The sequence below is a fragment of the Stigmatopora argus genome, chromosome 23, assembly GCF_051989625.1.
Source record: "Stigmatopora argus isolate UIUO_Sarg chromosome 23, RoL_Sarg_1.0, whole genome shotgun sequence".
NCBI lineage: Eukaryota > Metazoa > Chordata > Actinopteri > Syngnathiformes > Syngnathidae > Stigmatopora > Stigmatopora argus.
The window spans coordinates 2,384,202-2,407,549 of record NC_135409.1 but is presented as its reverse complement, the minus strand read 5'-3'; the positions used below and the strand labels follow the sequence as shown (position 1 = coordinate 2,407,549).

General features: G+C 43.4%; 4 protein-coding genes across 11 annotated transcripts; 2 read left to right on the top strand and 2 right to left on the bottom strand.

Moving 5' to 3' along the window:
- Positions 1-697: 697 nt before the first annotated feature.
- On the top strand, positions 698-3,882 carry slc5a8 (solute carrier family 5 member 8). 3 transcript variants are annotated; one of them, XM_077593583.1, is made up of 17 exons: positions 699-992; positions 1,057-1,176; positions 1,237-1,302; positions 1,379-1,430; positions 1,494-1,561; positions 1,624-1,662; positions 1,739-1,854; positions 2,006-2,146; positions 2,220-2,349; positions 2,437-2,525; positions 2,591-2,700; positions 2,762-2,829; positions 2,905-2,991; positions 3,059-3,264; positions 3,333-3,433; positions 3,496-3,584; positions 3,649-3,882. In XM_077593583.1, exons 1-17 carry the CDS (start codon positions 759-761, stop codon positions 3,763-3,765), a joined length of 1,833 nt encoding a protein of 610 aa, XP_077449709.1. In that variant the 5' UTR covers positions 699-758; the 3' UTR covers positions 3,766-3,882. The 3 variants fall into 3 exon arrangements, 2 of the variants coding, with proteins under 2 accessions (XP_077449709.1, XP_077449708.1); XM_077593582.1 differs by having other exon boundaries at positions 1,379-1,561; XR_013298307.1 differs by lacking the exon at positions 3,649-3,882 and having other exon boundaries at positions 698-992; positions 1,379-1,561; positions 3,059-3,214; positions 3,496-3,543.
- On the bottom strand, positions 3,775-7,755 carry lyrm5a (LYR motif containing 5a). The gene is made up of 6 exons (XM_077593584.1): positions 7,611-7,755; positions 7,362-7,510; positions 5,617-5,941; positions 5,051-5,464; positions 4,747-4,806; positions 3,775-4,424 (listed from the first exon to the last, which is right to left on the bottom strand). The coding sequence occupies exons 5-6, from the start codon at positions 4,789-4,791 to the stop codon at positions 4,212-4,214; spliced, it is 258 nt and encodes an 85-aa protein (XP_077449710.1). The 5' UTR covers positions 4,792-4,806; positions 5,051-5,464; positions 5,617-5,941; positions 7,362-7,510; positions 7,611-7,755; the 3' UTR covers positions 3,775-4,211.
- dnai7 (dynein axonemal intermediate chain 7) lies at positions 4,035-9,915 on the top strand. Of its 2 annotated transcripts, XM_077593579.1 has the most exons (17): positions 4,035-5,505; positions 5,637-5,651; positions 5,765-5,846; positions 5,924-6,012; positions 6,071-6,175; positions 6,246-6,383; positions 6,444-6,578; positions 6,663-6,766; positions 6,917-7,075; positions 7,353-7,557; positions 7,624-7,711; positions 7,773-7,936; positions 8,008-8,164; positions 8,228-8,526; positions 8,591-8,749; positions 9,268-9,381; positions 9,469-9,913. In XM_077593579.1, the coding sequence occupies exons 1-17, from the start codon at positions 5,503-5,505 to the stop codon at positions 9,742-9,744; spliced, it is 2,292 nt and encodes a 763-aa protein (XP_077449705.1). In that variant the 5' UTR covers positions 4,035-5,502; the 3' UTR covers positions 9,745-9,913. The 2 variants fall into 2 exon arrangements, with proteins under 2 accessions (XP_077449705.1, XP_077449706.1); XM_077593580.1 differs by lacking the exon at positions 9,268-9,381 and having other exon boundaries at positions 9,469-9,915.
- lrmp (lymphoid-restricted membrane protein) lies at positions 9,761-22,993 on the bottom strand. 5 transcript variants are annotated; one of them, XM_077593574.1, is made up of 40 exons: positions 22,665-22,993; positions 21,560-22,194; positions 20,976-21,080; positions 20,680-20,860; positions 20,535-20,593; positions 20,014-20,089; positions 19,651-19,809; positions 19,470-19,587; positions 19,333-19,383; positions 19,193-19,270; positions 19,048-19,104; positions 18,908-18,967; positions 18,769-18,833; positions 18,386-18,479; positions 17,907-18,041; positions 17,724-17,825; positions 17,264-17,406; positions 16,468-16,597; positions 16,003-16,228; positions 15,467-15,504; positions 15,186-15,285; positions 14,995-15,112; positions 14,579-14,639; positions 14,053-14,096; positions 13,916-13,983; positions 13,671-13,822; positions 13,505-13,586; positions 13,385-13,424; positions 13,273-13,303; positions 13,056-13,196; positions 12,848-12,982; positions 12,634-12,781; positions 12,522-12,565; positions 12,345-12,413; positions 12,130-12,188; positions 11,539-11,637; positions 11,312-11,425; positions 11,008-11,034; positions 10,598-10,743; positions 9,761-10,482 (listed from the first exon to the last, which is right to left on the bottom strand). In XM_077593574.1, exons 2-40 carry the CDS (start codon positions 22,173-22,175, stop codon positions 10,340-10,342), a joined length of 4,314 nt encoding a protein of 1,437 aa, XP_077449700.1. In that variant the 5' UTR covers positions 22,176-22,194; positions 22,665-22,993; the 3' UTR covers positions 9,761-10,339. The 5 variants fall into 5 exon arrangements, with proteins under 5 accessions (XP_077449700.1, XP_077449704.1, XP_077449701.1 ...); XM_077593578.1 differs by lacking the exon at positions 11,008-11,034 and having other exon boundaries at positions 16,486-16,597; XM_077593575.1 differs by lacking the exon at positions 11,008-11,034 and having other exon boundaries at positions 20,014-20,093; positions 20,536-20,593.
- Between the last annotated feature and the right edge of the window lie 355 nt (positions 22,994-23,348).

The window sequence follows — 23,348 nt, the reverse complement described above, 5'->3', positions numbered from 1 at the left end:
CTTCCGCTGTCATGTTTGTACACACACCTCCTTGTTTCCTGTTTCATTTAGAAAAATAAAAGTCAGATTCAATAAACTAAAAGAAACATTTAAAAGTACTACGTACTCGCTCAAGCGTTTACCTTGTGCTGCTATTTTAAATTTTCAGATTAAAATCGGTAATCCATAACGGAAAACGAGGCATCTTCAGATTGTCCAATGTATTTCAAAGACAGCGGTCTCATTTTAAAACTTTAACAATTACATGAACTCGTTTTTGTTGCTACATAAAAAAAGAATTTTGCTCAATTTCCAAAATTAAAAAAATAAAATATAAAACTAATGGGCAAAAAGTACAAGGAAAAAATGCCATTAAAAACAGTAGCCTTCACACTAATAATTTTGAGTCATCAAATAATCTAAAATGCCAGTTTTTGTAATATGTGAGGATGCTCAAGCACATTCAAAGACCCCTCGAGAAGGCCTGTTTCTGTGAAGCTCATTCCATCCAGTCGTTCCATTAATTGAGCAAAATCTCTTGGAAAACATTCCGAACCATGACAAGACAAAACATTTTGTGCACACTTGATACATTTTATCATGTGCTGATGACAGCTGGGCCATTTTTTCTGCTCCGTTAACTCCACTTGGTGTACCTGCCTGGAATGTCCACCTCCCCCACCTCCTTCCCAAAATATAAAAGACCTCAAGTCGTGCTTTTTGCTCAGTCTTCCCTTTCTAACACACATTATAACATTCTCACTTTGATTTTTATCAGAATGTCACTGGCTCCCACCCTCGGGGCCTCATTTGCGGCCGCAGACTATGTGGTGTTTGCTTTCATGCTGGTCGTGTCTGCCGCCATCGGCGTCTACTACGCCTGGACGGACCGCAATCTGGAGAGCTCGGGCAACTTCCTAACAGGCGGACGGCAGCTCCCGGCTCTGCCCGTCTCTTTGTCGCTGACTGCCAGCTTCATGTCGGCCATCACGGTGCTCTCTAACCCGGCCGAGGTAAGAAAAAAATCCTCAATGCCTTACGCATAACTCTAAAAACACTACAAACATCTGTCTGTAGGTGTACCGCTATGGGGCCAGCATTATATTTTACAGTGCTTCTTATTTTGTGACCATGGTGGTGACATCTGAGGTCTTTCTTCCTGTATTCTACAGACTGTCCATCACCAGCACTTATGAGGTACGTGTTTTTTTAAGCATTCGCAGTGCATTGTTTCTAATCGGTCTGTCTTCTGCCCAGTATCTGGAACTGCGTTTTAACAAAGCGACCCGCCTGTTGGCAACCCTTCTCTTCATTGCACAGACTGTAAGAATCAGTTGCAAAAGCAGCAGAATTCTGAGACTTAATGTGTTTTTAACATTTTTTTTGGTTGGTTGGTTAGATCCTCTACACTGGTATTGTCATTTACACCCCAGCTTTGGCTTTAAACCAAGGTATGATGGGACTACAGAAGGTGCTTAAAAGTGCGCTCAAGCTCACAAAATGTCTCTTACTAGTCACTGGGATTGATCTTTGGAGTGCGGTGATTTCCACAGGGGTGGTTTGCACATTTTACTGCACTATGGTCAGTAAGATCACTGAATTGTGATGAAGAAATTACACATCTTGACAATATTTGTTTTACAGGGTGGGCTTAAAGCTGTGGTTTGGACAGATGTTTTCCAGGTAAGTACTTCAATACAGAAAATGAGATTACCCGATGGTCACAAAGCCTGATAAAGAGTCGACTGCCTCCATCCAGGTTGGTGTCATGCTTGCCGGCTTCCTATCAGTTATTATTCGATGTGTGCGGCTCCAAGGTGGAGTCGGAAGAATTATTTCAGATTCCCAATATGGAGGGAGGCTTGACCTTTGGGAGTGAGTGTTGGTTATTGGTGGTAAACAGCTTAGCTTTAAAATAGGTTTGGTTGTTATGTCGTTACTATTTCGGCCTCTAAGTCTCACCTAAAACCACATTTACATCGTCAACTGAAGTGGGTATACGTTCTAAACAGTTGTCATTCACCAGCTTTGACCCCAACCCACTGAAGAGACACACGTTCTGGACGGTAACCTTTGGTGGGACATTTGTCTGGGTCAGTATCTACGGTGTAAACCAGGCCCAGGTTCAGCGTTACATTTCCTGCAAGAACATCACGCACGCCAAGCTGTGAGTGGCAATAAAAACTAATGGGCTGCATTCCATGTTATTGACCTGTTGTGTCGTCTCTGGTGATTCCCAGATCGCTGTTCATGAATCTCGTGGGCCTGTGGTGCATCCTCCTATCGTCTATCTTTGCAGGAATGTGCCTCTATTCGGTGTATAAGGACTGTGACCCGTGGACCAGTGGCGCAGTTTCTGCTCTAGATCAGGTTTGGTAAAGCGTGAAATGGAATAGACATTATTTACCAATCTTAATTTGGATTCGATTGACTTATACACATGCATATACGTATCAGCTCATGCCATATTTGGCAATGGACATCCTTGGAGATTACCCCGGCCTACCCGGACTGTTTGTCGCCGCAGCTTACAGTGGCTCTCTCAGGTTCTTCTCACCGCACTTGATAAATATCATACATTTGTTGACGTCTGTGTAATTATGGCATTTAGCACGGTGTCATCCAGCATCAATGCTCTTGCTGCAGTGACTGTAGAGGATCTCATCAAGCCACACATGAGGGTTTCTGAAAAGCAGCTCTCCAGGGTGTCAAAGTTCCTGAGTGAGTATTCAAATGCTAATGTTAAGTTAGCTAGCTTTTGCGGTAATGGAAATGTTTGCAGGCATTTTATATGGTGCTTCATGCATCGGGATGGCAGGACTGGCCTCACTTATGGGTGGAATACTGCAGGTAATGTCTTATATGGGTGAATTTTTTTGTAATGGCTTGAAGTGTTTAATTTCGGATTTACTTACTTTCATACAGGCCACCATCAGCATCTTTGGTGTGATTGGAGGTCCTTTACTTGGGATTTTCTCACTGGGGATCCTCTGCCCTTTTGCCAATTCCAAAGTAAGGCATGACTTGAAAATCTCAAAACACAAGATACTTCATTAAAGCATGCTCCAATGTCTTTCAGGGAGCTTTGTCAGGTCTGCTGTCAGGCCTCATGGTCTCACTTTGGGTGGGCATTGGCGCCCAAATATACCCACCAACTCTCAATTTGAGTCGACCTCTGTCTCTCACCACCAAGGGATGTAATGCCAGCACCGGCAGCATCAACTGGACCACCACGGTTCTGCCCACTGACATTAGTCACACCCAAATACAGCTAAACCATGAAACGTAGAATGACACACTCAATGAAGCGCATTGTGCGTCATGTTTGCTGATTCTGATCCTCCTTTTCCAAGTAATCTTCTGGGTGACTGGTATTCCCTGTCCTACCTTTACTTCAGTCCCATTGGAACCATTACAACCATCCTGGTGGGAATGCTCATCAGTCTTGTCACAGGTAGGAACATCTTTGACACAGCCTAATTTTTTTTTTTTAATTAACCTAGTTGAATATTTCAGGAGGCTGGAAACACAAAGCGGAATCGAGACTTACCTTGATAAAGAAAGACACAACTCTCTATTGCCTATTTAAAGCATTTGAGAACAGAGTAAGTAACAAAAAAACATCGCAATTTTTGACATTCCTCACTTCTGTATGTTTTTCCTCTTAAGTTAATGAGAAAAACAACATGGGATGAAAAACAAGAGAAAGGGAAGGAACTGGGCAGCACTAATCCCGCTTTTTGCGATATCGAGTTGGACTACAAGAGATGCAACAAACCTACATGAGAGCCATACTTGTCCCCTTTCTGCATGAGTATTTCCAACATTTATTGAGTTCAAGATCAAAAGTATCAAGACGCATTGTATAAAAGTACTGCTTTGGAGCAGAATAACTATGTTGAAGTGTTTGTGCACCTGTATTTCATTATTCAAGAGTACTTACTATACAGATTGGCTTTACATACATTTACATTCAGTTTTACATAAATTCCACTTGAATTCATAGAACATAAAGAATGTCTGACAGTAGGTTTTGTTTTGAGGAGTAATTTAACACTCGTGCATTTGTGGCTGCGTGCACATTATTTCAACACAATACATTGCAACAGTGTTACTGTAAAAATAAACCCAACATTAAAATTAAATTAAATGTGAATTAGTATGGGAAATGGGCTGCATAATTCCTGGACGGATGTCCGGGCTAAAATTTTCAATGGATAAACATGTAATTACTACGTTTCTGGGTCATAATAGCGCTTCTTCATGGCTCTGTACTTCTTGAGGAAGTAGAGGGCCTCCAGCTCCTTGATGACAAACTCTCCACGTCCCACCAGTTTTTTTATGTGTTCGGGGTCCGTCAAGTCTTTATTTTTCATGAAGGCTGACTTGAGGCGCTGTCGGAAAAAGGCAGATCCCTCCGGGTAATCTCGCCCGAGATACAGCAACTTTTGGAGAAGGATAAAAACATGTTTTGAGTAGTAGTAGGGGACTTGATATGATTCTATTCAGTCTGGTTTACATTTCAAGATGATATTTTTGTGACAAAAGCAGAGTCAGTGATGACAACTTAAATATTTGGTCACAATTTAGACAAAGATGTAGATATTTCATTAACAATTACAATTATGGATGTTACTGTGAGTTAATAGCACGCTTTATAATCACAGAAGAAACAAAACAAATCTCAGAAACAGAGTACAATTTTAAACAATGTGTATTTTTGGCTTTTGCTAAAACATGTTCTGTGTGTCCATAAAGTCTACTTACGTTTTTATAAAGCCTGATCACTTCCCTTTTTAGTGGGTTGGCCATGTGAGAAATGGACTCCTGAAATGTAAAATGGCATCAGAGAGGCATTTCATTTTTACTAGTACGTACTCTAAATCGAAAACATGATATAAGTAGCACCTAGAAGTAGCCACTGCTAAACAATAGAATATTACAAATAGCTTTTGAAGTAACAGACTAAAACTAACAAAGCAACAACAATGTTGAACAAAGACATCCAAACGTATGTATATATTGTTTACATAGGTAAGTAATACATAGGCAGTTTATGTGAAATACTCACGGTGTCTGTGGGATAATGTTTCCAAGCAGCCTGCCGTACGTCGTTCGCTATGTCGTAAATGACAACAAAAGCACTGGCGCAAATATTTTTCGCCCTTACAACTAAAAAGTACGTAATGTGAACAAAATTGTAAATCGTTTTAATCCTACATTTTCCTGAATTATAATATTTCAATGATGAGATACATAATGGAATATGTACGGCTAAAAAGGATACTACAGTGCCGCAGCGTTCGATACGGTCATTATTTTTGCGTCCCAGTTGCCATGGAGATTTGGCAACACTGGCAACGCTACCATTTGTGTAGGAGCGGAGAAAAGTAGGGTTTTCGTTGCATTTGGTTGCACAATGTGAGTCAATTGCAAACTTTACTGCTGAGAGTATTTAAGTCCTGGCAGTCTCTTCTTTTTTTCCCTAAAAAACAAACAAAACACAGGCTGCAGTGTTTCATCATGGTGAGTTAAACACCCTTAAAAATTAATACACCTCAGTTTTTAAGATTTAACTTTTTTTCTGCCTGGCATTGCATGGTTTTTGATTCATTCCCTATCAAAAACGATTCTTACCTTCTATGGCTGAATGAAAGCCTCCTAAGAAGAAGGTAATCCTTGGCTTTACTTTTCACCTTTGCAAGAATGCGTCTTCTTTCACAGCCCCAAAGCTACCTTCTTAACCAGAATATACCTTTGTGATTTTCTTTGGCATGTATTCCAGGGTAAAAAAGCACCAAAGTTGACCAAAGCTCAAAAAGCAAAACTAAAGCTCGAGGAGGAGGAGAGAAGGTTGCGAGAGGAAGGTCGTTAAATACCTCCAAATCAACGAGGCTCGCCGCAAAAGTCTCTATAAAATGTAATATCTTGTTTTGGTGAACAGAGGAAGCCAGGATTCAAGCTGAAAGAGAAGAACAGGAAAGGTTGGAAAGGCAAAGAAGGCAGGAAATCCTAGACAGACTCGAGGAAAAGGTATTTGAATCACATGAAAATGTATGACGTGCAAAAGAATAGATTATTTTCCTCACAGGACAGCAAACGCAGAGGCGGCGAGCTAGGAGAACTCCATTCCCTCCTGGCAAAAAATTATTTTGCTGTCAAGAAACATAAAAACGATGTTGCGCAAATGACCAAGGTGTGCCACCTATATTTTAAAGTCTCCAGATCTATTTCACCTGGATGATTAATCATTTGTATCCATACAGTGGGACAAATACATGAAATGCAGCGACATTCCCGACCCGACAGTTCAGCAGGAAGTCAACACGTTCATCAGCTTGTGGAACGACAACCCGGAATGCAGCGTCCAAACCGTATTCAAGCAGTGCAATGTCGCTTTGCAGGTTCGTAGCGCTTCCCATGATCACTCCGACCACGCTTTGAATTTTTGTTGTTCGCGGCAGCTTATCGAAGAACTGGAAACTCTCCTCGGGGAGGTGACCGACGAGGCGCACATCCCCAAATTCCAAGAGGCTCTCATGCTTCTGCAGAACATTGTTTACACCAAAATTCTCAACATTAGCATGGAGATCCTGAAGGTACACATTAGCCCCGTTACGTTATGTGGATGAATAAAGTTATCCAATCCAATTCTCAAAAGTCACAAGATTATTCTTGTTCAGGGGGCCAGCAACCACATTGACACCGAGACGGGCAACATGCAGGCTGTGATAAAAAATGACAACACCACACTGTGTTTGTGGGCCAACCTCATGAGAAATCCAAGGTACAAAGTGCCAATTCATCATATTTTTTGGACTACAAGAGTCGCACTCGAGTATAGCCGCACGCAAAGACAACTATGAAAAAAAGCATGATTTATAGTCTGGAAAGCACAGTTTTACAGTATTACAGATTTAACTTATTTGTGCGGCAGGTTTAAACGTTTAACATTCAAGAGCGTAGGCTTTGGCTGTGAGTTGACCAAACAGCTGGCAGCGAGCAACGTCGCTCTGCGAGTCCTCTACACCAGCTACGACCACCTGTCTATTGTGTGCAAGTTGACTCACTTAAAACCCACTACAGCGCCTCCCAGGTACGTCAAATCCTTTTGGGTTTAAAAAAAATCTCTTTATTGACTATATATGCTACCTTGCTATAAGTGGCATCGATAGTTCTGTACGACAAGTTTTACCAAGGAGACACCGTGTCGGGAGGGGACACACCTCGTAAACAATATCCAATGGGCAGAGAGATGATAGGTCAGATAGAAGTGTGACAGGACGGGGGAATGCAGAGATTGGTATTGAGTGTAGTAGGTAAAATCCCGATCGCTAAACTCTAGAGTTTTTGATAGCTCGCCCTGTTTGCAGTCTGCTCACCGTATTTAATGACGTTCCACACGAGGGGACATACGAGAGGGACAAAAAGGCAAAGGAGACGCCAGAGGTGACGCCGGAGGAGACGCAACAGGAGGCGGAGGAGGCACAGCAGGAGCAGAATACTGCCAAGGAACCAGAGCAGGAGAAAGCTGTGGAAGATGATTTCCTGTCTGAAAGACTGTCGGAAGAGTCTATGGTTCGGCCAATAATAGTGTAATAATATTCCGTAAAAAAAAGAGTGATGTTTACCTGTTTATCACAGAATACAGGAACGCAGCTAACACGATCCAGTATCCCAAACACAGAGGATGGCGATAGCCAGTATGAACCACACACAGAGGATATCGCAGGTAAGACCAATTGTTAAAATGTTAAAGTCATTAGGCAACGCCGTATGCTCTCACTTACCAGACGCCGCGACTCCCCCGCCGATGGATGATCACGCGGCGGACCACAGCGAAGGTGCCGATGTGGTGGATTTGAGAATGTACACGCCTCTGGGTGGAGTCTTCTACTTCGAGCTCTTCCACCTTCCATCGCAATCTTTTCATGTTAAGGGCTGGGAAATCCAAAAGGTGAATTGAAAGTGAAGTTTCAGAATAACATTTTTTTGTGTCAGCGACCTTCTGTATTTTGCATTTTAAAGATGTCGGACGCAGGTTTAAAAGTCTTTAAGTATATTCCCGAGAAGCCAAATCCAGAAGATGAGGAAACCTCCTCCACACTTCTTAGCTTGTATGTGAAACTCCCTGAATCGGTGGTCTTCCTGGAAACCCCTCGAGCGGCTCGCTGGGACGCAGAAGGTAACGGACTAACTCATGTTGGGAGCCCCATGAGTTAATAAATCAATAACCCTTCTCCCTTAGCCAAGTATTGGCGAATGGATGGCATCATCGACTTCTCTTACCGAGAGCACGTGGAAGAGGAGGTGGCGCCCAAAGTGGAACGGGATGAAGATGATGATGATGAGGAGGAAGAAGAAGAGGAGGAAAACAGCAGGGGGGCAAAGGTCTCCTTCAAAATAGAGCGATTCTCCCCATTTGTGTTGATGCAGCGCACTTACGCCAACTTTCCGTTCCGGAGCTGGGAGCTCCGCCCTCTGGGCAAAGACTCGGCCCTCTACACCATCCATGGGGCTATCATCGATCTCAGCATCACCATTCAGGTGCGCGTGAGATGAGAACTTAGACATAGAGTCATAGTGACTGACTTTTGGGGATCTTTTACAGGGGAATCAGTGCATGCTGAAATCGGACCGAGAGTTGGGGCTCACCAACCTCTTTGACAGGTGGATGAGCGCTCCCGACCTGCAGCACACCATGCTCAAGGCGGGGATCAACATCTTTGTCAACGAGCACACTGGGAAATGTATACGTTTTGGTCACAAGGTGCCATCCGCCGTTAATCTACAGCAGAGAGTCTAGAATTTATATTTGCAAACAGTTTAAAAAGTACAAAACGAAGAAAGTTCACATGACCTACTTTCTAGTATTTGCATAGGTTATTTTGGGATTAGTATTGAATAGTTGCAAATTACAGAAAAAATGTATTTTTTTTTAAAATACATCAAAACAGCATCAGCAAAAAATGACGAGATTTTTTAAAATCAATGCTAACACTAATTGAACAGATTACAAATAAATGACTACTACAATTTTATTGCACAGCATTTCCACCCTACCCACTATTATTTTTTGAAATTTTGAACCCCATTAGTCCAGAATGGAACGTGGCACTTGATCTGGACCCTCATTTCATTCACTGCCATTGACAATGATAGACGTGCAGTCTATTTTGACTGGTGGCAATTGTCGTCAATTGCAGCAAATGAATTGACGCCTCATTTTCCTATTACCTGTCAAAACGGCATCTACACATTATGCTCATGTATTTTTTGGCTTAAAAGGACCCATTCATGGAACACGTCGCTTATGAGCAAATGGCCCTATTTGCGTCGGTTTGTGGCTTCTCATGGAGCAAATGGAATGCTAAATGTGGTCCAGAACACTTTGTCATAAAGGTACACATTCAAAAACATTCACTCCATGTGGAGGAAACAATGAGGAAATTAATCACTATGACACACTCTTCCACTTTTTTGTATCAGGTCTGTGAGCATCAGGGCCCTGATCCCCCACCCGAAGATTTGTGGAATCTCTACCTCGTGGGGGCTCAAAGATTTCAGAAGTTGGAGATGACGGAAACTAGTGACGTCTTTTGTGCTGACCACCACCCCGACAGCGAGTTTCACTCCACCTTCATTCACATGATGCAGGACAACATGAGCCCCGTTGGGATAACTCAAACCCGAGAAGCCCACTTCCTCTTCGTGGACACTGTTCAGAGTCTTTTCTGCGTCACCAGGCCGCTCATGTTTTGCTAAAAAAAAGCCATTGTAAAATCATCTACTTTATTTACGCAGTTTCAAGCATCATACAAAAGTTCAAAACAGTGACAATCACAGCAAAAAGACGCCAAATTTGGTGTCAAAATTTCCAACAATTACAGTAAATAAATTCACATCACTCCAAAAGAAGTCATAAATAGCTTCAATAATACGTAAAATGTTCACCGCCAGTGTTTATCAGCCTCATTGTTATAAAACATAAGAGCAAGTTACCTTGAGTGCGATTAAGTGGGTTTGAAAAGCTGTCTGTGATTAATGCACCGTGGGAGGGTCCGGAGAACGCACGCAAACCCGCACATTATCGGCGTAAGCAAGCAAATACTGATGAAAAATAACCACGGGTGAAAAACGTTGAGCAGCCTTGAAACGTCAGTGGCATTCATGCTAGGAGTCGGACTAGATTGGCAAACGTGGTGGGTAAAATCTTTGGATCTCTCCTCCCCAGTCTCAGTGGAGGAATCTTTAGGCGCCATCCCAGTTTTTGTTCCTCACCCCCCTTTCAAAGTGCACGGGATATCGTGGAGATGGCCTGGAATGGCACCATCTGCTCTAAAGTCCAAAACCAAGGGGGCTAAACCGGGGGTTGTTCGTAGTGATGCAAATCCATGTAAGGCCAGAGAATCTGCTGGATGGCCATCCAGGCATCTCCAGTCCCCACGGGGGCGGCGTCGACTGCTGGCTGCATCACCAGGCTAGCCAAAAGTGTGAGGAGACCTAACAAGGAGGACACAATACTTTTATGTAGTACCGTATTTTCTCGCATATCAGCTGCCTCCGCGTATAAGACGCACCCTTGAAATCATTGAATGTTACAATTTCTGTCGCTAACCTGCGAGGAGTAGCAGCATAGCCAACCACAGCCAAAGCCCCTGGCTGCCTCGAGCCGCCGCAGTCGCTCGGGTGGACGTCAAACTATTGGACAGAGACTGGGACGGTCCTTGGTCAGGACAGGCCAGGCTCGATGAGGAACATGGACTAGACGGGATCGAGAGAAGTACGGTTTAGTTAGTTCAAATGGAAAACTTACGGCTACTGAAATGATGGCAGTAATGCGTCACAGAATAATGCAGTCGAGAAGAGTTCAGCAGGCTGGAGAGGAAGCGTGCGCATGCAAAAGTGGGAGAAAATGAAGCCTGGATTCTGCCCATGGGGAGATGCTTCAACACGGTCGATTATGAGTCAAGCACACAAGTTGGCATGCTTTCAGAACACTTTGTCATCCCTTTGCTGCGCACTTACAGCATTACAAAGAGCTCCTCCTGATTTCTGAATGACGTGGAGGGAAGAAAGTTGACAGTTTGACAATTGCCTTTCAAATAACACATGAAAACTGCTAGGAGCTCTTAAAAAGGAGCAGCGAAGATAACGTGGTTAAAGAAATGCTGAGCCCAAATGCAAGTCCAGAATGGAAGAATTTCATCACGCGCTCAATTTGCTCATCAGAATTTCGATATAAATGATGAACTCTTCCATTGCCTTCAATGAGTTTTCGAGCAAACAGAGCCACCGGAAATCGAAAAAGGGTGGATGGACATGAACTAACGTTTTGAGGGGCAGAATGAGGGAAGTGAGTTTGCTGCCCAGCTCACTGAGACTGGACCTTCTCCTCTCTGGTGCAGACTCCTCGGATTCGGCAACTGCCTGGGGCTCATTCACACTTCAAAACATAGCTAAATTACCATTCTCTGGGATTTGACGGCGCAAAACTAAGCATGCAAGATTGGACTGCTGGATCCACCATCTTTACACACAAACCGAGACCTTTCTTACCCTTTCATCACGGCAGATGGTTCTTCAGTTTCAACCCAGGCGGCAGAGCTAACAAAGCGTTTAAGTGGGGGGCGCGCCATGTTCTTACCCCCCATAGTCCTAAAAACCAGCATCAATAACATGAGGAAGGGGCAAAAATCCATGTTTTAAGTCCCACCATCACCTAAGGGGGTAACTTTACTGAATTTTCGTGTTGGCTGGGAAAACGAGAGTTAGTTAGCAGAAGTTATGCCGCAGAATGTAGGTTATTTCATTCATGTTTTAAACTCATAACTCCAATTTAAACAATCAAGGCACATATATTAGAGGCACTCATTTGGCCCATTTAGAAAAAAGCTGAACAAAATTTCCAAAATGTCACTACAAAGTCAACAAGTCATTGGTTTCAACTATGTAGAGGCAAACCGTTCAATTATTTTTTCAGCACAATTTCAATCGTTGTGCGATTTTGTGCACGAGTCTTCATCATTTTGAAACATTTAATTAAAACAACATCTAATCCATGTGTAAATACTCGTGATAGTGGGACTTTAAGTGAAGCACTGGCTTTCCCTTTGACATCACTAAATTATATTAAAAAAGGAGGCTTACCATGGAGATCTCCGGGTGAGTCTTTCTGCTTCACTTTCAGCACCATCTAGTTGTTTGGTCTGCCATGGGGATGAAAAAAAGCATTAGACAACCGACCTCTATGCACCTACTTTAACGGTGACGGATATCCAAGAGGTTAGGAAAGACTATAGGATGACAGGGCAGGGAGAGAGTTGATGAAAAGGAACACAGGTGAGGATCAATGATGTCCTCACCATGTCATAGTGCATGTTGCCTCCGCCAGAGCGTGGTATTGCTGCTATGCTAACCCGCCGTGTTGATGACTGAATGGATCCACGGTGAAGGGGCGAAATGAAGTAATCACAGTTTGAGAAAACGCGAGGGAAACTCACGCAGGTACCAGAGAATGTTGCAATTACGTGGGGTCGGACCTTGTAGTATTGGGTCGTCGGTGGCTTCTTGCCACGGAATTCATCTGGAGAAGGCAAAGTCCAGTTAGTGGAGAGCTCGGGTTCTTTTTCCAGGGATGAAAAGGGAGACTACCTCTATCCAGGTGAGATCCGAACGACCTCTCGTTCCTCATCATCGCCTCTCGGAGCTCCAGCAGCTCGGCGTGCTCCTTTGTGTACACTCGTCTCAGGTTCTCTACGTGATGAATCATTACTTCCACTGCCTTACCAATGCGACTCTCCTAGCAAGACCAAATATATTTTTCAAAATAACGAACTGGTATAACGCCGTCTACATTCACTCGCACCTGGTGAATGGATCCGAGCATCTCGGAGCGACTGGACACACGGGTCATGGATTGGATGAGGATGTCCAAATTCTTCTGGAGCCTGTGGATGATCTCCATTGATTGGTTGTCATCATTACATAGAGGGGTGAGAGCCTGGGAGACAAGAAGGTGGATGCTTCTAAGCTGATAGAAGATGAATTTAAAATAAAATAAAAAATACTCTGACCTGCAACAATCCCTGGCAGCTGGAAACCTCTCTGTGAACGTTTTCCTCGGCCAGGTCACGTGAGCGCTCTTCCAACCGGAGTCTTTTCTCTAAGGTAAACATGTCGCACTTGAATCCCAGAGCTAGACGTTGGAATTCGGTCTGAAAACAGAAAGCAAAAATGCTCCTAATGATTCGTATTTGCGACAAATTGTTCCGAATTGTGGGTCCAACACACCTCAATCTCCTTTTCATTTGGTGACAATGGGCTGAAAATGGGAAACACGAGCAATTGGATGAAGGACTGAAAAAAAAAAAAAAAGAACATACCGATACTTCTATTTTCTTACCTGCACCCATCATCCTGCTCAGAGATGGTTGACGACTCTGCTAAAGAGAAAATGGATGAGAAGAACCAACCAACCAAACATAGCTTCGTATGTAAAACGACGGCTATAAACGACACATACGTTGTTTTTCAGTAAGTGCACAGCTCCCAGCTTTGGCTTCATCCACTTTCAGTGCTAGTGTAGAGTCTTGACCTGGTGACTCCTGCGAATTCCAGCAAAAATCCTAATTTTCCTGGCTTATACGTCAGGTCACCTTTTTATTTTTGGCACGAGAAAGTGAATTTACCAGCTCTTTTCGATTCAGCTCATTAGAGTCCTTTTCCTCTCTACTCGTATCTGTCACGTTGCTCTCTGATTGGCCATTCTGCACCGACGACACGCTTGACTGCTGACAGTTTGTTAAACTGTCGGCGCAGGTGCTGGTGAGCTCCTCTGTCCCTTGAGGAAGAAGTGCTGGGGTGGTGAAACTCGTATTCACATGTGAGAAGAAATGCGTCTTTAGCGCACCATGGGAAGACCCTTGCCTTCTACCTGCCATGCTTGTGTATCTGTCCTGTGCGCTCTCCTTTTCCTCAACCAACACGGGAAGTGAACTCGTGCTGAAAACCAGTTTTTCACTGTTAATAGCACTCCCTGAAAAAAATAAGCGAGGAACTGATGCTACTCACGCGTCCTGTGTTGATCTGGGAGCAGACGGGTCCTGGCTTAGACTCTGAAAAGTTGAGACCAGCAAGAAAATACATCTAAGTGACTCTTTTGCACCCCAAAAAAGACACCGTGCCTGTCCCCATTGCAGTGCAACGCCGTTTGAGCTCTACATTGTGGGCAAGAGACACAATTGCCTGAATTCTTACATAAGGTGTAGTTTTGAGGGGAGCTTTTCTGTGTGTGCATGTGTGTGATAGAGCGCTCGCTAGCGCTGGCACGGAGCTAAGTGGTGGAGGTGGACCGCCTGCATACACACACACACATACACACTTGTGAACATTCGCACAGCAGAGTAAGGTGAGAGTTCTGCCTTAGCAACAAAACAGGATATTGTGCAATGGTAGGACAGTACATAGTGTCCAGTTTAACACGGAACAGGAAAAAAGTGGTGTCAAACTGAAAGTGCCAAACTGAAAAAGTAATTTCAAAAGAAAAAAAAAAGAGGAAGCCATACCCTTTCACATTTAAAGCCTTTGTGCTACTTACCGTTTTGGTGCTCATGTCGCGCTCTTTGCCTTGGCCTTCTGGTTCGCGGGACAGCTGGATGCTGCGCAAAGAATCGTCCATATCACCACTTTGACATTAGACTCACCTTCACATATTCAACTGCTTTCAGTTCTGTGTGGGTTTGCTGATGTTATGCAAAGCATGGCAGAAGAGAAACTACTATTTGGGCAGTGCAATTCCTCCCACAAGCAGGAAAATACAACTTTGACTAGCAAATGTGGCATCACGTCAAAGGGAAATGAAAAAATGTTTTCCCTCCTTAATACGTACATTCCCAATGCTTATATTCAGGTGCGGCTTTTTCTGAAACATGCGGTACTGGATGTGCCATTTTCTTTTGTTTTTTCCAATTTAGAAATTTGGGTCTTTTTTTTTAACTGATTAGTTTTTGTCACCTTTCGTTTGGAGGAGTGATTTTATCTGGTGCGATGTTTGTTTCAGTAGGCGGGCTTGCGGGTTCCTGTTCGGAAATGCTAACATTCTGAGATGTGTCTTCAGATTTTGGTGTCATTTCTGGACAGAACAAAATGCATTTCCTGATTTTTAGTAAGCCTTAACACACGAGGAGGCGGCGGGGGGGTCATACCGCGGCTCTCCGAGTGGGACGGATCAGGTGGAGCATCCGCCGCTGGGTGCTCGGGTTTGACAGCTTGCGAGTGGGCGTCCGACATTACTGCCGCTTCATCCTGAAAGACCACAACATAGCACGGATTTGAAAATAGAAGGCAAGGGGTGAAAACATTTCAATGTGCAGCGTGTGTTAGTCATGTGTCAACCTTCTAGCCACTTTAGTTGTGTTTTGGTTTTTCTTTTCCCATGACTTTTTTACTTGTTGTGCTGACAATAAAACCAAATTTAAAATGTCACCTGTAGACGTTGATGGTTATCCTCAGGCTGTGTTGATTCTGTGAAACACACAAAAAAGAAATAGCACAGAAGAGAATGGAAATGAAGGCTGAAATCAATGCAATCTCGCCTTCTTCCATAAATGGTCTCAAGATATTCAAAGTCAATCGTGCAAGAAGGGCAGATGGGTTAGAGTCTCATCCAGGGCCAAAATGGCATTAGTGACTGCATTGGCATGTGCATTTTTTGCTCACTCCGCTTGCCAGCCACTCATGCGGGAGAGGAATTGAGGGGATTACTGCTCAGTCCGTGGCCTCGGACGGCTCTTCCACCTGGCCATAGAAGGGCCTTGAGGAAGACACTAGGGCACACACGTCCGTCTTAGAACCCAAAACCCATAGAAGGCAGTGTGTGGATGTCAAGTGAAGTGCTGCTTCAAGGCTGACTGGGTGTCCTTTGACTCTCATGGATTACAGGCATCTAACCCAAATATACGAACCGGGTACAACACAATACTTTTGTGACCGTTCAAACCTGTCACTGTCGCTTTTTTTCACCTTGGCTTTCACCAGTCAGACACTGTCCATCCAGGGAAGCCTCAGCAGACCCCACTGGAGTGGACGTGTCCCTGGCTTCACCCTCGCTCGTGCCATTCACCACCATCCACTTTTCGTCCTCTTCCTCCTTTACTGCGTCCTGAACTTGACAAGCGCTCGCCGCCATTTCCTTTTTCAGGAAATCTTGAAGGGCGTATTCCTCATCCCATTTCAGGTCATCGCCGGTCTTAAATAAAGACAATTCCATTGAGGTGAAAATAGTAGACTCAAAATAGGGCCACACAAAGCTAATTTTAGCTCTAAAAACACTGGTGCAATGATGGAAATGTTTGAGTTGACATCAGCACAATTGAATGAGGGTGATTAAGTGGGCGTATATACACAAGAAAACACGTCAATGATTTTCAAGCACACAATTCTTTTCTTTTACTAACTTCCAGAACACATACTGTGTATTTTATATACCTGAGGTTTCAAACTGACCTCTTCTTCTGGTACAGGTGTCTGGCATGAGGCTTCTCGGCTATCTTGAGGAGTCTTGAGTTGCTCTAGTTCTTCACTCAGCTGCCGCTTCTGGTTCTCCTGATCCTGCACCCTGTGTGAGAAACGGAACATCCATCAGAAGAACGTGATTTTAAACATGCAAGTTGTCAAAAGAGGTGGAGAGAGTTGAAAATATTTCAATGGACATACTGTACCCAATCCGCAGGCCCATGCAGTGTCCCATTTTGTTTCCCAGGGTGACCAGCGCCAGTTCTCCAACTGGCCCAGTGCAAGATTGCGACTCGGTTTTGGTCAAACTCAAACTCCAGATAAAATAAAACAGCACGCTTCGCACCAATTTTAAAATCCAAAATGTCTCAGTTACAGTGTTAACAAGAATTTAAAAAAAAAACTCCACTTGATGATATCAGTGCATGAAAAGGTATGACCTGATGAGGAATAAGCCCTTTGTTTTATTTTTTTTAATCAAAAGTTGATGAGCACCACTCTGACCTGCTCTTTCTCCGCTGGGATTGAGCCACAGTGACTCTTATAAAGCTGTGCACGCACACATTTTATTAACTCATTCACTGCTGTGTGGGTGTGAAAGAGAGGAGGGACACCCAGATTTAGAAAAAAAAATGAAAAAAGTTAATTTTCTCAGTTAGGATGAAACAACAACTCTTATACGACTGATTACTAAAGAATGAGTAAAGTGCTAAACGTTGCCAGGTCCTCCTGCAGCACCCAATCGAAAGCAGGAAAAGAGCAAAATTACCTGACAGTAAGGTGAAGAATGTCCGTTCTGGATCTCCTCATATTACTAGCCATTTTAATCAGCTCCTTCTCTCTGGAGTCGGTGTAGTGAGCCAGCTGGTCCAGGGTGAGGTCCCAGTCCTCCCTGGTGGCGTCCAGCGCGGCCTGTTGAAAGAAAATACCAAGGGGGGAAAAATCTCTCACTCGTGTTCACCTTGCACCTCCATGCTACAGTTTATTTCCACGCATGCCACCTGACTCTCTGGAGTGGTTCTAAACTTGAGTTTACTGCCCTACGTGCCTAATGAATGCACAAAGAGAGGGTTGCGTTCACGCTACAGCACACCAACTAAACGGGTTTGTGGGAGTTATATAAGAGGCAGTGCGATATGTGAGTGGGAAAGAATGAAGGGATGAAGATCAACGTGCAAGAGATGGATACTGGCAAAGATCATACAAGAGGACGAAGCCTATGGTGTCACCTTAAGACTGGTCTCTGTGGTGGCTTCTGGTTTTGAATGGTCAGTTAGTAAGGCTTTCAGGGTGGTGAGGACTGTGTTGGTGTGTTGTCGGAAATCGCTCTTCTATGGGATACAAATAAAAAGTTTTAAACCATTGCGATTCCATGAACAGCTCAGAGTCCAAACATTATTTTGTCATGTTACCATTTTGTTTAAAAGTTTCTTGAATTCCTGGGCCATGATTTCAGGGCTTGGACCGTGCATCATTAGCAGCACTTCTCGGTCCAGAGTCTCGTCCAGTGGTGAGGCGGTGCATATGCCGGTGGGGAAAGGGTCCACCTCATGAGGGTTAAGTTCAAAACATGCATTATTAATGTGATCTTTCAATGAGTGAAGTACAGTAATCCCTCGAATATCGCGGTTAATGTAGACCAGATACGGCCGCGATAATCGAAAAATCGCAAAGTAGGATCACGCTTATTATAACTACCTTTTTTTCCTTCAGTGCTGAGTCCTAGTAGTAAGGGGAAGACAGGGGAGTTGCTTCCGCTTACGAGTTTCAGTGTGTATTTTCACATTTTTAATGAACTTAAAAAATCACGAAGAAATGAATTCGCGATAAGTGAAGTCGCAATAATCGAGTGAAGAGTGTACAGCATTGATGGAGGAATGCAAGGGCTGACCTCTAGTGGTGATTGAGCTAATGCCAGCTCTGTCTGGAGTGATCCTGACGTACTTTGGTTCAACCTGTAGGCGACAGAAAGAGACACTCCAGCACTGTAGAGGCAAATAAAATGATGTATGTATAAGTTAGGCAGTCTAATGTCAGTTGTTAAAAAGTTGTCAATTTTACACCGGCTAATCAGCACCACGGACAGCGACACCCGCTTAATCCATTTGAAGTCAGAGGGTTATTTATTTGCTGCTACCCTCCCAGTTAAAATGAATTTAAATTCAAAGCAGAAGGATCAGACGCCTAGTAATTGGGCGTCTATCATCGTCAAGGGCCCTGAAAAGTTTTGTTGCGGCCCAAAATGGAGCCCATTCTTTTATATTTAAGACGTACCCGGAAAAGTCTGGATGTATCATCTGCATGTGGTTCTCCAGTTTGCTCTTGTCGGCCCTCAGTAACTGAAATATCATCATCAATAAGTCAATTTTACCAAGAAAATATCAAAAAAGTGCATAGAAAATGAAAAACTGACCTCTGTGACAGAGGTGTATTCTTCCACTATTGCCTCGAGTTCATCTATCTGTCTGTTCCTCTTAAAGAAAGAAAAAAACTGTTTGACAAGACCTCGCAGAGGTCAGCAATGAAATAAAAATAATTGTATATGAAAAATACCTCTTGTATAAGTGCTTCTTTTTCAGTGACGACAGTATCGAAAGACTCAATCTGAACCTGAAGAGAAGGACGTGACCATCACACAACCATTTTCGACACCGAAATGAAAAGTAGATGAATAGGAGAAAACAACAAAAGCACTAACCTGAAGGTCAGCGTTGTTGTCACACAGCTCTGTGATTCTCTTCTGAAGCTTGTCCATCTCCATGGTGACCCTGAAGTTCTGAATAGCCAGGAGAGGGGAGTTATCGGCTTGCTTATCTGCAAGCTTGTCTGAAAACCTACCTCTTCCTGAAGAGACGCAATCTTAACGATGAGGCCTTGGTTTTCCTTCTCCTGGAAAAATGAAGACATTCAGAATCAAAAGAGGCATTTTCCCTAGTATTTTATAAACAAGCGGTGTTGTGGCTGAGTAGTCAGACCACGTGTTTGCTGCGTGCGGAGGCGCGAGCTCTGCCTTCCTCCGTGCAATTCAGGGTAGCCTTCATTTCTTCCACCTCGTCGTGGAGCATCTTTTCTTTGTGGACCAGCTGCTGATGACTAAGGAAGAGAAGGGTGGTCAAAACGGGTCGTTTGGGCATTGTTGCCGCGAAGAAGCCTGACCCTTTAGCCTGGTTGCGCAGTTCCTCGTTTTCATCTACCAGTTTTTGGTTGCTCTCCTCCATGCTCTCCACGGACTGTTTTAGCTTCTTCACCTCCTCTTGGAGTTTTTGGTTGCTCTTCTGGAGGTCGGCGAGGCAGTAAACGAGCTCTGATGTTTCGCTGTGTGAGTGGGCGAGAGCAAAAAAGAATTAAATATCTAATTGAAATCCTGCTCGGATTTGAAATGAGTTCAGCACGTTTAGACGGCCGATCCATTTGTAGTGGACGTATGAATCACTCTCCCATTTTAAATGGATTGGACGTGTATCTGTGTCAATGAGTCGAACGTTGACTCGAAGATTCATGTACTTGAACTTGACATACAATTCCTGTCTTGACACGTCTCCTCCGAAGCCTTCCAAGCTTCCCGACGTCATATTGAGCAGTATGGTTCTCCTTGCTTCGATAGATGACAAAAAAGAATTTTTAGAAGATTCATTGTAAATAATCGCTTTGTCACACAATCCAATCATATAAACCAAAGTACTATTTGACACTTAGTATCAAAGCCAATCGAGATATACATTTAAACTAGGGATGCGGGGTGAATACCCATTTTAATCGCAATGTTAAACGCAGACTCCAATAATGAAATCCAGAGCCAAAGCACCTTGAATTTTATTATAAAAGCCAATTGAATGTATTTTAGGTAGGGCTAAGGTATGAATAATAATCGCAAATCATCATGTGAGATTAACTGCGATTAAAAAGACGGAATCCAACCATCTTTTCAAAAGTCACATTCGATTTTAAAACTGTTGCCGTATTTACATTCACTTTGACTCATTGGGAATGAGTTAAGTCAGAGTTAACTTGAAGAAATAATCTTCAAGGCAAATACACACCTGAAAGGCTGTCTCTTAGTTTATCCGGGTCCTGAAATACTCCTTCTGGTGGTTCTTCCCTAAAATACAATAGAGGAATCAGTCCAAACAAAACAATAGTAAGTACATTTGGCTTGTTCAGTTTTTTATTTGTTTAGTTTTTAACCCATTTTTGCGGCAGTCCTCAATCCACTCTCGCATGACGGCGTGATACGTCTCCAGGTCTATGGAGACATCTTTGCGTCCAGGATCCAGCATATTGCAAAGATCCTCTAGTCCTCTGTCTTCAGGGGAGCGGCTAGTGGTGTGTCGCAAGTAGTCAACGATCTGAGAGACGTAGACTTTACCTACGAAATTCAAATATTTTTTTAAAAATTGCTTCTGTTTCCCCTCCATACAGCTTTTCGTCTCGGGAAAAGAAAATGGACAATTTTTTTTTTTTTTTAAATTGTATTTTTTTACCTCGGCGCTGCGTGTCACACGCGTGGAAGATAGTGTCGAGGAGATTTTCCTCACAGATGAGGCTGACTTCTGCCATGTTGTTGCTCTCGGAGACCAGCGTGTTCCCTAAACAAGAATGCAGGAAAGCACATGATGCGTCATTTCCTCAAGGCACGAGCGACGGTGGCTGCAAACGTAGTCCATTCAAAGTGTGGGGCGTTATCCAAGATCAACGAGCTGATACTTTCTGCATAACGTTGTTTGCATTTGCTAAATAGGTGTTCAAATCTATAGGATCTTTGAAAAAGCAAAGATTCTCAAAGTGAGAACGCGAGTAGCTCTCCTTTTCCAGTTCAGTTGTATTTAACTTTAAGTTCAACGTATCTGGATTTAAAATAACACATTTGAACTGCTTTTTCAACTTAACATGTGAACAAACATTTTGAACTACAATAGGTTCTGTTGATCTGTTTCCCTTTTAAGCAGCAATATTCCAAAATTGCTAAATGTTAATGTATTGCACTCCAAGTTGGTCAATGGAAATAAAAAAAATATTGCAGATCTGGTTCGTCTATCATCATCAATGGTCACAAAAACTCACCTACCTTCATCTTCACGTGGCAATCTTCTAACAACCAGAGCCGGGTAGGGCAGGTCAAACTCTGGCGAGTTCCCAGCATCACCAGAGCTGAAGTCGAGGTTGTACGAGAAGGCGTCGTGAACGGGGGTGAAGGTTTGAGAGAGCGTGGCGCTTCTCTTCTGCTTGCACGCAAAATCACTTGGCGGCGATCGGGGTTCGCTTTGCGTGAACGTGAAGTACGGGGAATCCTTGGGTTGGCCCGTTGGGGTAGAATTGTACATGGGCCAGATTTGATAAGGTTTTATGTCACTCCTATGGATACCTCTCTTATCCCCGAGGGTACTGGTGATGCTATATGTGATGTTAGCAGGGGTCGGTGGGTTGGATTCTTCTGCGGAAGGAGTAGAATACAGCATATTCCCTTGGTCACCCGGGACCCTGCAGGGAGTCCCTTTCTTCAAGATGGCTTCCAAGTTGTGGCGAAGGCCACATTCGGGGCTGTCGTAGCTGGTGGAGGAGATTTTGGGGATCTGAAAGGGGGAGTAAGGTTCCCGGTTACCGTGCCACTGGATGGTCTGCAGTTTACGGCAGATGCTGTCCACCGGGTTGTGGCGTCGAGTTGGTTGGGGTGTGATGGGCATGATCAAGTGTGGCTGGAGTCTGGGGACAGATAAGGACAGTGGGGCATCGGCGTCAAAACTCTCAAGTGAATGGTGCTTAAAATGCAAGGCTAAACGTAAGCAGTCACTTCTAAATTGATTTCAGGAAAGAGGAGAGGTTGCACACACACCTTAATGTGCACAGAAAACCATTGCAATTAAATACATTTAATAGATTTCAAGAAAGTATACTTTTTAGGCATCCACTTAAAACATGAATGCTATAAAGTCGATAGAATCAAATGTCATCATAAATAAGGGTGAATAATATATAATTCAGAAATGATTTCATGATCCCAGGTGCAAACAATCAAAACTCATTTGACTCATGGATGAGAATTCATCATGGGGATATCATAAATTATCTATACAGAATTTAATTGCTGTATTAGGGTTAGGGTTATGTAAAAGTAGACTAGAAGATTTTTGAAAAATGATTAAAAGTAAAAAGTGACTTTTTTTTAAACTCACCACCAGTGTTTAGCCAAGGTCGAATAACAGGAAGGTTAGGAAATAAAAATTCTCACCTCAAACATCGTTAATAAAAATACATACTAAAAACAATACAAAATGCTGTTACCTGACAAACCCGACAGGTAATCAATCTGGCGTTTATACCACGCACATGCGCACTCTGAGTGCAGGTATGCTCAGGACTCCAAAAATATAAATTTAACCGACAGCGTCGCTGTGTGGGCAAGAGTGGTATCGGCAACACAGGGGAATGCAAGGGGATATTTTAAATTCATTTAACTTGAATTTAGAATTCAGTGGTCTCAAACCGGTCCTCAAAGGGCCGCAGTGGGTGCAGGTTTTCATTCCAACTCAACAAGAGGATACCTTTTGCAAGTGTAATCAGTTAATCGGTTGATTGCAGCCAGGTGCTACTTATTTTAGAAGACACCTGATTGGTTAAAATGTCGGCACTGGATCGGTTGGAACAAAAACCAGGACCCACTGCGGCCCTCGGCAGAATCGGTTTGAGACACCTGATTTAGATTGTTTTATTGCAAACAAACCACCCAACTTCATTCAGACAAACACAAAAGCTTTATATTGTGCGTCAAATTACAACAGAGCGCTACACAATTGTGTTTCTTGGTCATCTTAAAGCCTGGTGTCAAAAGCTAGAAAAGCCCAAAATGAGATCATTAT